The sequence below is a fragment of the Sarcophilus harrisii genome, chromosome 2 (genome assembly GCF_902635505.1).
Source record: "Sarcophilus harrisii chromosome 2, mSarHar1.11, whole genome shotgun sequence".
NCBI classification, from domain to species: Eukaryota; Metazoa; Chordata; class Mammalia; order Dasyuromorphia; family Dasyuridae; genus Sarcophilus; species Sarcophilus harrisii.
Genome location: NC_045427.1, coordinates 203,677,400 through 203,692,847, shown reverse-complemented (window position 1 = coordinate 203,692,847; position 15,448 = coordinate 203,677,400). Strand labels below are relative to the sequence as shown.

General features: G+C 34.7%; 1 protein-coding gene across 2 annotated transcripts in view; it reads right to left on the bottom strand.

Annotated features, from left to right (window-relative positions):
• The window catches only part of CENPN (centromere protein N), a 45,320-nt gene that overhangs the window by 25,527 nt on the left and 4,345 nt on the right, over nt 1–15,448 (bottom strand). For both annotated transcript variants that reach the window (XM_003757846.3, XM_012539872.3), the window contains exons 2-5: nt 14,263–14,443; nt 13,711–13,756; nt 11,266–11,325; nt 9,167–9,243 (exon numbers count right to left, since the gene is read on the bottom strand). In XM_003757846.3, coding sequence (XP_003757894.1) covers nt 9,167–9,243; nt 11,266–11,325; nt 13,711–13,756; nt 14,263–14,433 — 354 coding nt within the window. In that variant the 5' untranslated portion in view covers nt 14,434–14,443. The remainder of the gene's footprint in view (nt 1–9,166; nt 9,244–11,265; nt 11,326–13,710; nt 13,757–14,262; nt 14,444–15,448) is intronic.

The window sequence follows — 15,448 nt, the reverse complement described above, 5'->3', positions numbered from 1 at the left end:
TCTAATTTATATTTTAATGTATTTAACATCTACTAGTCATCCTGCCATCTAGGGGAGGGGGGGGGTAAGAGGAAAAATTGGAGCAAGAGGTTTGGCAATTGTTAATGCTGTAAAATTACCCATGCATATAGCCTGTAAATAAAAGGCTATTAAAAAAAAAAAAGAGACCTAATTCAGTTTCAAGTGATCAATAATGGACAGAAGTAGCTACACCCAAAGAAAAAACACTGGGAAATGAATGTAAACTGTTTGCATTTTTGTTTTTCTTCCCGAATTATTTTTACCTTCTGAATCCAATTCTCCCTGTGCAACAAGAAAACTGTTTGATCTGCACACATACATTGTATCTAGGATATACTAGGACATATTCAACATATATAGGACTGCTTGCCATTTAGGGGAGGGGGTGGAGAGTGGGAGGGAAAATTGAACAGAAGTGAGTGCAAGGGATAATGTTGTAAAAAAATTACCCTGGCATGGATTCTGTCAATAAAAAGTTACTATAATAATTAAAAAAAAAAAAAATCGAAAAAGGAAAAAAAAAAGCACTTACTAGATCTTCAGGCACCAATGTTAAGTGCTGAGGATATAAATACAAGTAAGTAAGACAGCCCCTACCCCTAAGCAACTTATTCTAAAACAGGAATATAAACATATATAAGTGGTTGGTTGTCAGGGGAAAATGTTTTGACAGGAAAGTTAAGAGAGCATGATTAGTGGAGTCATTACAGATCCTGTAATCTCATGTGACTACAGTGCTCAGACCTAGGGAATGGTAGTGATCATCTGATAGCTCTTCTGAAAGCTAGACAAATGAGAGGTTATGGACCAGGATGACAAGAGGGATTCTGAAGCATTAAGATTTGGGAGTCATCTCTTTAAAGTGACAAATGAACAAAAAGGAGTCTATGAGATCACCTGAGACAATATAGACAAGAAGAATGCCCACAATAAACTTTGGGGCTTCACTAAGACATAGGAGTTCAGACATATATTAAAAGCTAGTCCAACGTTGTCCTTTTTCAGTTGAGAAAATTAAGTCCCAGATTTCACATCACATTACCTTCAAACCAAACTGGTTTAATTGCTATTCCCTGAAGACATTATATAATCCTAACATTTATGCTCTTTTACAAGCTGTCATCCATGCCCAAAATGCCTTTCTTCCTCACCCTGTCTTAAAGAATCCCTATCTTCATGTAAGATTCAATTTTTATGCCAATACCTCTGGAAAGTCTTTCCAGATCCAGAGTTATTAAAGATCTCTTCTTCCTCAAATTATGTTTACCTACTTGTATGCGCCTCTCCACCAGTAAAATATAAGCTTCTGGAAAGCAGGGATTATTTTTCATTTTTGTCCTTGTATCATCACTGTCTTGTTCACAGTGAATCCTTAATAAATTCTTATTAAATTGAATTGCCTAAACCCACAGAAATAGAGAGGGGCAAGAATTTGAACCCAAGTTCTTCAGGTTCAAATTTGATACCTTTTTCACTGAACTAAATAGACGTTTTCTAAAATACCAGTGTTACAAGAGCATAAAACATAAAGCTGCAACATTGGAGGCCATATAACCAAACCTCCTCCTTTTGCACAAGTGATGAAACAGACATAGAGAGGTTACTGGGATTTGCTTATCCTACAGGGAGTTATCAAGGTTGGGATGTATAACTCAGTTCTACAGACTTCAGGGACAAACCACTCTGCCATCTCCCATTGCTCAGGAGTTTGACATATAAATCGTATTATTTTAGGAGCAAATAGCTTTTTAATGAAGTCTTTTAGTAGTTCAATAATTAAGTCCCAATTTGACTTTATCAAAGTACGGTTTCTGCGTAGTATTTGAAAGTACTACCTCTATCTATACTGAGTCATTTTTGGATCCTTAGAATTACTAATTTTATATTATTGTTCTGTAAGAAATGATCACCAGGATTATTTCAGAGAGGCCACATGAACTGATGCTAAGTGAAATGAGCAGAACCAGGAAATCATTGTACATGGCAACAACACCACTATACAACGATCAATTCTGATGGACATGGCTCTCTTCAACAATGAGAGGATTCAGACCAGTTCCACTTGTTCAGTGATGAAGAAAGCCATCTACGCCCAGAGAGAGAACCGTGGGAACAGAGTGCGATACACAACATAGCATTCTCATTCATTCTGTTGTTATTTGCTTACATTTTGTTTTCTTTCTTGGTTTTTCCTTTTCCTTCCTTCTTGATCCGATTTTTCTTGTGCAGCAAGATAACTGTATAAATATGTATACATATATTGGATTTATGTTAAGGGGCAGGTCAATTCTCCAAGAGCCTCCACAGCTGTGAATCATAACATCTGAAGGAGTTGCAAGGCAGCCTTTGCTAACACATGTATTTCAACATACTTAACATATATGGACTATCTGCCAGCTAGGGGAGGGGATGGGGGCAAGGAGGGGAAAATTTGGAACAAAAGGTTTTGCAAGGGTCAATGTTGGAAAAATTACTCATGCAAATGCTTTGCAAATAAATATTTAAAAAATAATAATGACTCTGGGAGATGACTAAAAACCATTACATTAAATTCCCAATCCCTATATTTATGCACACATGCATTTTTGATTTCCTTCACAAGCTAATTGTACAATAATTCAGAGTCTGATTCTTTTTGTACAGCAAAATAATGTTTTGGTCATGTATACTTATTGTGTATCTAAGTTATATTTTAATATATTTCACATCTACTGGTCATCCTGCCATCTAGGGGAGGGGGTGGGGGAGGGGTAAGAGGTGAAAAATTGGAACAAGAGGTTTGGCAATTGTTAATGCTGTAAAGTTACCCATGTATATATCCTGTAAATAAAAGGCTATTAAATAAAAAAAAAAAAATGAATTAAAAAAATAATAATAATGACTAATTTTATAGAAACAATACACATGGTCACTAGGTGGCATGGCAGATAAAATACTGGAAGTGGAATCAAGAAAAGTAGAATTCAAATCCTCCCTCAGACACTTCTTAAGTTTTGTGATACTGGGCAAGTGCCTAATCTCTCTCAGGCTGCTTATTGCTGATGATGTTATTTAATAACTTTGTGATCCCATTTGGGGCTTTCTTGGCAAAGATACTGAAACGGTTTGCCATTTCCTTCTCCAACTCATTTTACAAATGAGGAAACTGTAGCAAATTGGGTTAGGTGACTTGTCTAGGGTTACACAGCTACTAAAATGTCTGAGATTAAATTTGAATTTAGGAAGATGCATCTTTTTGACTCCAGCCACAGCACTATGCTGTGCTACTGTGCTACTTAGCTGCTGCTAGGGGAAAGGTAGGGAGGAAAAAAGGGTTTTCTTGGATGGTGGATATAAAAAACAGGAGTTCATAATAACAGGCAATGTGCAGCTGCCTAACAATACCTAAATGTAGTTTCACACTTAAAACAGTGAGAATTGTTTTCAGGGACAGATTTGGGTAGATGGTTGTTGAGGTCCTTTTTTTTCCTTTTTCTTTTTTAATTAAAGTTTTTTATTTTCAAAACATGCATGGATAATTTTTAACATTCACCCTTGCAAAACTTGTTTCCTTCCCTTCCCCCCATCTTCTTCCCTAGATAGCAAGTAATTCAATATATGTTAAACATGTGCAATTCTTCTATACATATTTCCATAATTATCTTCCTGTACAAGAAATGAGATCAAAAAAAAAAAAAAAAAAAAGAGAGAAAAAATAGAATGCAAGGAAACAACAACAAAAAAAATAAAAATATTATGTTGTAGCTCACACTTAGTTCCCACAGTCCTATCTCTGGGTGTAAGTGGGTCTCTTCATCAGTGAACAATTGGAACTGGTTTGAATCATCTCATCGTTGAAGACAGTCATGTCCATCAGAATTGATCATCATACAGTCTTGTTTGTTGCCATGTATAATGATCTCCTGGTTCTGCTCCTTTCACTTAGCATCAGTTCATGTAAGTCTGTCCAGGCCTCTCTGAAATAATCTGATGATCATTTCTTATAGAACATTCATATACCACAATTTATTTAGCCATCTTCCAATTGATGGGAATCCACTCAGTTTTCAGTTTCTAGCCACTATAAAAAGGGCTGCCACAAACATTTTTTGCACTTTTGGGTCCCTTTCCCTCCTTTAAGATCTCTTTGGGAATATAATCCCAGTAGTAACAGTACTGCATCAAAGGGTATGCAGTTTGACAGTTCTTTGGGCATAGTTCCAAATTTCTCTCCAGAATGGTTGGATCAGTTCACAACTCCACCAACAATGTATCAGTGTCCCAGTTTTCCCACATCCCTTCCAACATTCACCATTATCTTTTCCTTTCATCTTAGCCAGTCTGAGGTGTGTAGTATTATGAGGTCCTTTCTTAATGCTCATATTCTATGACATTCAGAAACTTAACCACTATGTGACTACAGTTTCAAACTCAAGTTTTTCTCTGTAGGCAATTTTGGAATAAATCACTTATTAATATGCCTTTTGTTGACAAAACTTCTAGAATACTTTCTACTTAAAAATACAGATGTGAAAGAAAATTTGGCCCACAGTAAGTTTTTCAGGTTATTAAATTTAATATTATTTTCTATGACACTTGTGACCCTTAAATTATTTCTGCACATCCTATCTTCTAGGTTACACTGGCCAACAGAGAATTCACATGCTCTTTCAAAGTGTCAACTTCTCACTCTCACTTTGCCCCATAAGCTGTTGTGTCCTGCTTTCTAGAGCAGTAATGAACTAAACCAGCTATACCCAGGGAAAGAACTCTGGGAGATGACTATGAACCACTACATAGAATTCCCAATCCCCCTATTTTTGTCTACCTGCATTTTTTATTTCCTTCACAGGCTAACTGTATGCTATTTCAAAGTCCAACTCTTTTTATACAGCAAAATAACTGTTTGGACATGTATATATATTGTATTTAACTTATTTATACTTTAATATATTTAACATGTATTGGTCAACCTGCCATCTGGGGGAAAGGAGAGGGGGAAAGAGGGAAAAAGTTGAAACAAAAGGATTTGCACCTGTCAATGTTGAAAAATTACCTATGCATATATCTTGTAAATAAAAAGCTATAATTAAAAAAAATATCACACGCAAAATAAATAAATAAATAATAAAACATGGAATCTATTTATTCCAAGGTCTTCCCCCTTTACATACCCTAATATGCATAGACTGATAAGTATATACTGCACACGTGGTTCCACATGACCAACTTGCTAGCTATTGTATGTAGTTTGCCACTTGGTATCACTCTTCCAGCTAGTATCATTGCTTCAATCTCAATACAGGTTGTCATCGCCCCCTGACTTCTCACGGAAGCAGAGAGCCCTTAGGGGAGATAAGGAGCCAAACCAGACACTGTCAGCAAGTTCCCTCTGGCTGAAGGGTCTTATACCTCACCCATAGTTCCCCCACTGACTGTGACCCTCTACAATAAGCGATTGCTTATTGTTGCTGAGGTCTATTGATTTTTCTTCATTTTGTTTTTTATGTAGACCCCCAACCCCACCCCCTTTCCTCTTCTGGCAGTACCACAACCCTGATGTAAGCCATCCGCTCATGCCTGGCGTATTGTAATAGTCTACTGATTGTTCTCCCTACCACAAGTTCTTCTTCGTAATTGCCAAAGTGATTTTCTTTAAGTGCAAGTCTAACCCCCTCCTTACTTGAAGGATCATATAAAATCTTCTCTGGTTTTTAAAGACTTTCACTAACCTTTCTCCATCCCAATTTCCCAAATCCCATATACTTTGATCCATCAACAGTATGCTCCTTGTGGTTTCTCTGATGAGACATTCCATCTCTTGATTCTGGGTATTCTTCACTGGCTGTTCCTCATGCCTAGAATTCTTTCCCTTCTCTCTGCCTCCTGGCTTTTCTGGAAACCCAGTTAAAATGACACCTTTTACATTTTCTGATTCCCTTTAATTCTGGTGTCTTCTCTCTGTTGAAGCTTTCCAATTTTATACAACATCTATCTTATTTGTCTACCACTATCTTCTCTCCCCTATTAGACTGTGAGTTCCTTGAGAACAGAGATTGCCTGTTACTTTTCTTTGTAAAGCCAGAACTTAGCTCAGTCCCTGGTGCAGGATGGGTGTTTATTCAAGCTACTACTAGAAATCATTCTTTTTCAAGCCTTTATTGCTTTGAAGACATTCTTGGTTATATGATCTAATTTAATTCCTCCATCTTATTTCTTTGTTGGGACTTTTTATTTCCAAACAAATTTCCATCTTTCTACATCCTTTTAAAATCTTATTTCTTTTCTTAAACCATTTTGAAAATTCTTGCTATTACATGATTTTTTTTTTTTGGGGGGGGGGTTACTTTTTCAGTGGAAATTTTTAGTTCACTTTCATTTAAGGTATAATATTTATTGTGTTGTAGCTTTTAAAACAATTTTGCTCACTTTTCCTTCAATCTTTATGATAATCTCACTTTTGGTTTATTTGCTTGGGAGCAAGGCTTATTTATGTCTGCTTTCTTACTTAGCCTTTCTCTTTTATTTCTAATACTTCACATCCAACTTCCCTGTCACTGTTGGGTCCTTCCCATTTCCACTACTCTGAAACACGTATTTTCTCATTTCTAAATCTCCTTGAATTCAACTTCCTTATATTAGGTCTAAAGCCACAATTATGTATATTTTTTTAGGTAAACTCCTCTAGGAGAGGTATGGCTGCAATCAGATTTGAGTCCCATTTCTTCTAACAAGTTATATACCATCAGACCCTTTAAAAAAAAAATCTTCTTTTTATCATATGCCTGGAGAGAATCAATGTTTTCGGCCACTTATATGATGCAATAAATTCAAACTTTAGAAGAGACCATAGTCAGAGTATCAGCCTATCAGACTGTTTTTTTTTTTTTTTTTGCTGGCTGTGGCTAGAGTCCTGAAGGGTTTGATAGTGTGTCAGATGAGTCAAAGTTATTCAGTTGTACAAGTTGTTCAGTTCTCCATTGTCTGATAAGGCTTTACCTTCTATGGAGATATTTATCTTCTCTTGTTTATGTAGATTTAGATAAAAAGGTATGGTGCATTTCTTCTTATTCTGAGGTTATTAAGAGAAAGAAATTATCCTGAAAACAACAGTCCTACTATCTTATCAATCATATCTGTTAAGTGACTTTGTGCAACCCATTTCCTATTCTCTGGATTTTTTAGTTCCTTGATGTGTAAAATAAATAGGTTTAAAGGATCCTCAAGTCCTATTCAGCTCTAACATTTTATGATTCTCTTAAAACAGAAAAAAATAACTGCCCACCTCAGTTCCTATTTCATTTCTGACTCTTTTTCCTGTATGTTTCTCAATTCACATTCTCAGAGAATAGAGTATTAGAGTATAAGCTTCTTGAAGTTGGGAACTGTCTTTTATCTCATTTTAAAGCCCCAGTGCTCGACACAGAACCTGGCACATGGTAGTTGCCTAATGGTGTTTATTGAATTAAAAAGTTATTAAGAAAACCATTTGGTACTAGCTAGGAAACAGAGTAGTGGATCAGTGGAACAGGTTAGATTCATAATATAGTCAATAACTATAGTAATCTAGTGTTTAAAAAACCCAAAGAAAATAATAAATCCCAACTTCTGGGATAAGCTATACAAAATTGCTGGGAAAACTAGAAAACAGTACAGTAGAAATGAGGCATTGACCAACATCTAATACCCTATACTTAGATAAGGTCAAAATGGGTTCATGACTTAAAAGAGTGGTACTATAAGCAAATTAGGAGAACAATGCATAGTTTATCTCTCACATCTGTGGGGAAGGGAAGAATTTATAGTCAAAGAACAAATAGAAAGTATTAGGAAATGCAAAATAGATATTTTAAATTACATTAAATTAAGAACTTTTTGCACAAACAAAACCAATGCAACCAAGATTAGAAGGGAAGCAGGAAATTGGGGAAACAAATTTTACATCCAGTATTTCTGATAAAGGTGTCAGTTCTAAAATATATAGAGAATTGACTCAAATTACTAATAATACAAGCCATTTCTTAATTGATAAATGGACCAAGGATATAAACAGACAATTTTCAAATGAAGAAATTAAAGCCATTTCTACTTATAAGAAAAAATGCTCTAAATTACCATTGATTAGAGAAATGTAAATTAAGACAACTCTGAGGTACCACTTCACACTTTTTAGATTAGTTAAAATGACAGGAAAAAATAATGATGAATGTTGGAACAAATTTGGGAAAACTGGGACACTAATAATACAATGTTGGTGGATTGTGAAATGATCTAACCATTCTGGAGAGCAATTTGAAACTATGTCCCAAGGGCTATAAAACTGTGCACACACTTTGATAGTGCAGTGTCTGTATGCCCAAAGATATCATAAAAGAGGGAAAAGGACACTGTATGTGCAAAAATATTTGTAGCAGCCCCTTTTGTAGTGTTAAGGAATTGGAAATTGAATGGATACTCATCAGTTGGGGAATGGCTGAATAATTATGATACATGAATGTGAAATATTAATATTCCAATATGAATAATGGAATATTATTGTTTTATAAGAAATGATGAGCAGACTGATTTCAGAGAAGCCTGGAAAAACCTACATGAATTGATGCTAAGTGAAGTAAGCAGAACAAAGAGAACACTGTACACAGCAACAAGAAGATTGTGATGCTCAAACTATGATGAACTTGGCTCTTTTCAACAATGAGATAATTCAAAGTAATTCCAATAGACTTGTGATAGAAAGTGTCATTCGCACACAAGGGGTTTGGCAAAACTGTTGAAAATTATCTTTGCATATATTTTGGAAAAAAAAAAAGTGAATTTTTTTTAAAAGTGCCATCCACATCCTGACAGAGAACCATGGAAACTGAATGTGGATCAAAAGAGAGTATTAGCCAAATGATTTGCCCAAGGTCAAAAGCAAGTGATTGGCAGAGATCAGACTTATTTAGTGAATTGATCAACTGCTTGTTGTGAAGGAGTAAAACAATCACAGCAAGGATTACAAGTGGAAAATAGAATGGAATGAGGAAAACTTTCAAACTAAGGACAATTGCTTGATAACAGTACATCACCTGAGATGTATTACTATTCTTCATAACAAAGAATGAACAAAATATAAAAGCATAAATATCCTGCAATTGAAACAAATATATTCATTAATATCACTTACATTTTTTAAGGCTCTCTGAAGAACTTTCTTAAAAGTATCTTTAAATTCTTCCATATCAAAAAGATCAACCTCTTCATCTGTCAATGTGACAAGGAAAAGAATGGAATAGTCACAAACTGTGAGAATAGGATGATTGTTGAGTAGGGCAAGATTACCGACCCACCCTTCTGAACCTCTTTTGACAGCATCTAACACTGAGGGTCACATTGTCTCAAGATGTGCTCTCCTCTCTAGATTTTATAAAATAGTACCTTTGGATCTCCCTCTTACTTTTTCTTCAGTCTCCTTTTGTAAAATCACCTTCTATATCATGCCTTTAACCAGTTCTTTTTTCTCTTACATTCTTTCATTTGTGAAAACTTCCATGAGTTTGTTACACAGATGACTATCAGATCTCTATATACAGACCTAGTATCTCTCTTCTAATCTCTAATAGAATATTAACAACCGCCTATTGGTCATTTTGAAGTAAAGATCCTACAGGCATCTCAAACTCCAAAATAGAACAAGTTTTTCATTGTCTCAAACTTGCTTATTTTTTGTCAAATGTTAATACCATTCATACTCCCTCATGCCATATAACAACTGCTACATTATGTTCTACCTCCACAATATATCTCATATACATCTCTCTTCTCTCCACTCACAATCCACCTTTCTAATTCGGTTCTTTCATTATTTCTCAACTAATTTGTCTCCATGCCTCAAGTCTCCCTCTATCCCAATTCATTTTCCATAAAATCCTCAAGGTGATTTTTACAAAGCACAGGTCTGAACCACATCCCCTTATTCAAAAAACTCCACTGGGACTAGATCTGTATCCCAAAAAAGATTAAAAAAAACCAACACAAAAGGGAAAAAGACATATTATGTGTGTGTAAATATTTATAGCACCTCTTTCCTGGGGACAAAGAATTGGTAATCAAAGAGATGTCCATCAATTGGGGCATGGTTGAACAAACTGTGATTATGATGGCATATTACTGTGTTATAAGAAATGATGAGCAGCTTTCTATGATGACAAGGAATTGAAAATTTAGTGGATGACCATCAATTAGGGAATGACTGAAAAAGTTATGAAATTCGAATGTAATGGAATGCTGTTAAAAAATGATGAGCAGGATGTTCCCAGAAAAACCTGTAAAGACTTCCATGAGCTTATGGAAAGTGATATGTATTGTGTACAAATTAACAGCAATATTGTTAAGATTATTAGCTATGAATGACTTAGCCACTTCAGAAATACAATGATCCAAGACAACTCTGAAGGACTTATAATAAAAAAAGAAAATGCTCTCCATATCTAGAAAAAGAATTGATGGTGCCAATATATATTGAAGTATACTTTATGTATTTTATTTTTCTTGAGGATTTTTTTTGGAAGGGGAAGGTGTCCTATATTTTCTTTCACAACATGATTTAACATAAAAATGTTTTGCATGACTACACATGTATAGTCTATATTTAATTACTTGCTTTCCCAGGAATGAAGGAGGGAGGAAGGGAGAAAATCTAGAAATGGAAGTTTTAAAAACAAATGTTAAAAATTTTATTTACATGTAACTGTTTTACATGTAATTAATATAAAATACTAACAAACTCCAGTGGGTCTTATTTACCCTCACAATCAAATATAAATTCTTCTGATGCCATCATACCTTTCCAACCTTATTACATATTACTCTCCTCCACATACTTTTTTCGTTCAATAAAACTAGACTTTTTGCTTTACCTCACAAGTGATATACAATCTACCAGCTATGTGCCTTTTTACTGACTATCCCACATGGGAAACACATTTATTCTTATTTTCTACCTCTTGGAGTCCCTGGTTTCTGTAAACAATAATCTGAAGTGCCACTACTGCTCTTCTGGTCCCCCTCTTGTCAAGAATTCACAAGATAACCATTTTGTGCTAGTCCAAAAAGGAAAACTAATAAATTACACAAATATTAATATTCAAACTCATTTATCTTTCTACAGAGAAAAGGTGATTAGTTAATTTTGAGAACACATAGTTCTGAAGAACATGCAGTTTAATTTTAAATGCCAGACATATTAATGACAATTGCTCATTCTAGAACTATAGCATTACATACCGGGGGTTTTAGTCATTTTATAAACAATCCAAATTTTCTTGATCTGGCAAGTCTGATGATCTGAAAAGAGGGGGAAAGGAAGAGAACTTTTAATTCTATGATAAATCTTTGAAGAGAATGGGTCTTAAATACTCTATTTTTCTAAAAGAATTTTAAAAATAAGATTAATTCATAAAATAAGTTATGTGCAACTTATAACAAAACATCTTTCCTGAAAAATAAGCTCTACAGAAATTATTTTAAACTATTTTGAGCAAATAGTTATTTCCTATGACAAAATATTTATTCTTAAACATCTCAAAGCACTAGTTTCTAGTCTAGTTCTCACTAGAGTAAGACGACCTAGGGCTCAAGATTATATTGATATATTGTTATAATTTTGATTGATTATTGTATATTGGTAAAGTTAAGTGCCTAGTTAAGTCACTTGACCTCTTCAAACTTGGGCTTCTTTATGAGTAAAATGGCGATGACTTCTTTCTCATGTTGTTGTAAGGAAAGCAAATTTAAATTGTTAAGGAAATAGGAGTTTTTTCTGAAATCACCACCTAGCTGCCCAATATATTATACCATACATTAAAGTAGTGATAAGCTTAGGTGAGCCTTTATGGTGGAGTGGTAAGATCCCAATTTTTTTTGCTCTTTAAAATCTCATCTGCTTTTTGTAGTTTTTCTGACTTCTTCCATTAGGTACTACTAGTGGCTGTCAGTATATCTGCTTCTAAAAAGCCCATTTAATTTATAATTATGAACTAATAAACTTGATCATCAACCTTTTTTAAATTGTCAATAAAGAGTAAATGGTCTCAAGACTGATTTGCCTAACAATTCTTCTTTTATACAATGTCTGAACTTAATGACAAAGACACTGTGATATCTATTCTGTTTACTTAAGAGACTTCATTTATTTCCTTAGTTCCTGTTTCTGATTGGCTGAAACGCTAAATTTGACTATAATGGCAATTTTCACTTCCAGTATATAATTCATATTTCATAGATTTTGAGGAATTTTTTAAACTAAATGGTACCTATTTTAATAGGTTTTGGATATTTTTTAAGTAGCAATAAGCAAAACAATACATCCCAATTATATTTATTTAGATCATAAGTGAAAGAGTCAAAGTTTTATTGTTTGAGGTTTTTTTTTTCCTCCCAGAGAAGAAAAAATACTTTTTATGTGCTAGAAAGTAGATGGAATAACACTGATTTAGAGTCCACATAAGGCTATAGTAGAGACCTGCTATAAGACATGGGACAGGTTAGCTTTCCTAAGTCCTACCTCATGAAAGTTTTTTCTTATAAGTCATTAAAAATTTTCCCAGACTTAAATTGTATTAAAGGATACAGCTTGGGCTGTTAATGTAGCTTCTAGGACACCAGAGCAGAAAAGCCAATGGCCCCGTTCTGAGGCTTTAAACCACTAGTTAGCATCAGCAAGTGGTGCCCAGCTGAATTAATGCTTTATCGCCAATGAATATCCTTTCATGGCTCTGAATGTCCTTTCTCTACTGTGAGTAAATAAACTTCTTTTTGTTAACTGTTAGATAAATTACAAGTGTCTCATTGTTTCAATGTCAAATCTGACATATCGGCCTAGTCTGAGTTAGGTCTTGTCTATCAAAATAAAAGTACTAATAGTAAGCATTTATATAGTCCATTTAAAGTTTGCAAAGCACTTTACATACATTATATGCTTTGATAATCACAACAATCCCTTAAGGCATATGCTGTTACCTTCCCCATTTTATAGATGAGGAAGCTGAATTTGAGAGATTATGTGACTTGCCCAGTTCTCTGGAAAGCAAGGATCTCCTGGCTTAAAGTTTACACTTTACCACTTACCTCCTCTCTAAGCACTGACTAAAAATCAGAAAGGAGGAAATGATAAGTATGGTCAGTACTAGAAAAACGGAGCTAACAAAGTCATAAGATCCATGAGAATGTCTATACTAATAAGCAACAAAGTAGATACTACCAACTAGAGGCAGCTAGATAGCACAGAGAGAATGCTGGACCTGGAATCAGGAACACCCAAGCTCAAAGTCTTAATTGCTGTCTGCCTCAGTTTCCTCATCTGTAAAATGAGGGCTGTTGAGAAAATAAAATGAGATATATGTAAAGCACTTTGCAAACCTTGAAGCATGGCATGAATGCTAGTTAACCAAAGAAAATACTTTTGAAATCCTGGTTAAATATTAAGTCAAGAAATATCAAAAGGGGAGGGGAGTGCAAGCAGGGAAGGGGGGAGCTAGGTGGCACAATGGATCAAGTACCAGCCCTGAAATCAGGAGGATCTGAGTTCAAATCTGGCCTCAGACACTTAACACTTACTAGCTGTGTGATCCTGGGCAAGTCACTTAAGGCCAACTGCCTAGCAAAAAAAGAGCAACAACAAAAATATGAAATGGATTGATTTAAAACACAAGTTGCTGAAGTACAACTTACAAATTATGTCTAAAATCGCAGCTTCTTCCATACTTGCACGTTTCTTCTAAAAGACAAAAGTAGAGAATTTGGAGAAAATAGTATCAGATTGATTCTCTCATTCTTAGTATATGAACTGAATATACTAAACCACTAGTATTTATTTTACCCATCATGCAGTTTCTAAAATTTTTCTCTCCATCAAGTATTCTTATTCCCAATATACCTATATATTTAACCTCCCTCTTGCCAAACGTAATACTTAGCCACTGTTTTAATATTTTGATTTTTTGTATTTACATCACTTGTCATATTAAAAAAAATAACCAAATAGGTTAAAACTGAACTATCCACATACAAAAAAAAAAGCCCTTACAACTTCCAAATCCCTAGTAAAGGACAAATAATTATAATTTACGTCCTTATTATAATATGCATCAATAACAAAAAAAATTTACATATGAAGATTTCTATTGTCTTTTGGTAACACTAGTAAAATTGTTTATTCGTTTGTGCACCATTCAATTTATATCTCCATGTCTTCACTGTGCTAATAATTTGAAATATTATCACCTTACAAAGCTCAACCACTTGCTGGCAGACATCTTCCTTGAATTTTTGAAAGTTTATGGTCTTCAGCTGACTTTCTGGAATAAAGTTCCATATTCTCAGGATTTTCAAAATTTCAGCAACTGGGATTTTCAGGATAGTCCTCCTAATAAACTCTGAAACAATCTCATCCATCCTTGAAACACTTCAAAAAAAAAAAAAAAAAAAAAAGGTATCATATTATAAATATAATGGGTTTATAAAAGGATGACACATTTTGGAAATTTTTAACCCACCATTATTTTGTAACTGATCTTTGAGGTTCACTCCCAAACAACTAATTCTCATTCAAAGAATCCCTAGTCTATCACATTATTAACACATTTATTTTGCTCAGGTGCATGAGACAAATAATGAAAACTGAATAAAACACACATACTTCAATATTTAAAAAGATTTCACTAGTGAATGTAATTCTTCCAGCAATATAGACTGGAAATAGGCTATTCCTTAATGGACAATCTTCATGGCCAATAGAATCTATCTGCTTTAAAATATAACTATCTAGATAGATCCTTTGAGATCATTTCAATTAATTTCCTTTGACTCCTTACCTAATTTGATAAGGATAGTCTTCCATCCGGCCTTCTCCAGCACTGCACACATTCTACTCACCTGCCTCCCTGGCACAATCCTCATCCTAGGGCTTTCCCAGAGACTTTCTCCACTCCCTCTCTCTCCCTCCTCATCTGAACCATTGACTAAGGACTCTCTTTATTCAGGGGCCTTCTCTAGTACTCTAAAGCTATCCTCTGGATCACAAACCTCCCTATCCTCCCATTTTTTTTTAGCCTCACACTGTTTCCTCCTGTCTCTTCATTTATATATCACCAAGCTGTATTTTCAATTTCCCTGCCTACTATGAAGCAGGGTTTCTAGGACATATCACCACCTATCAATAAGGATGAATCTGGAAGACCTTGAATAGCCTAATCACATGCTTCCAAAATAGAACTTCTCACCAAAATATGACCTCCAGACATTTTAAGAACCTCATTGAAAAGTTGGACACCAAATATTTTGCCTGGACTCAATCCTCAATGGCTAGCATACTCCCACTCTTTCCCTCTTCAACTCCCTTATAGTCCACATCCCAGTGATTCTGTATCTCTAGCTGTCCATAAACAAACCCCATTACCCATCCTCAACG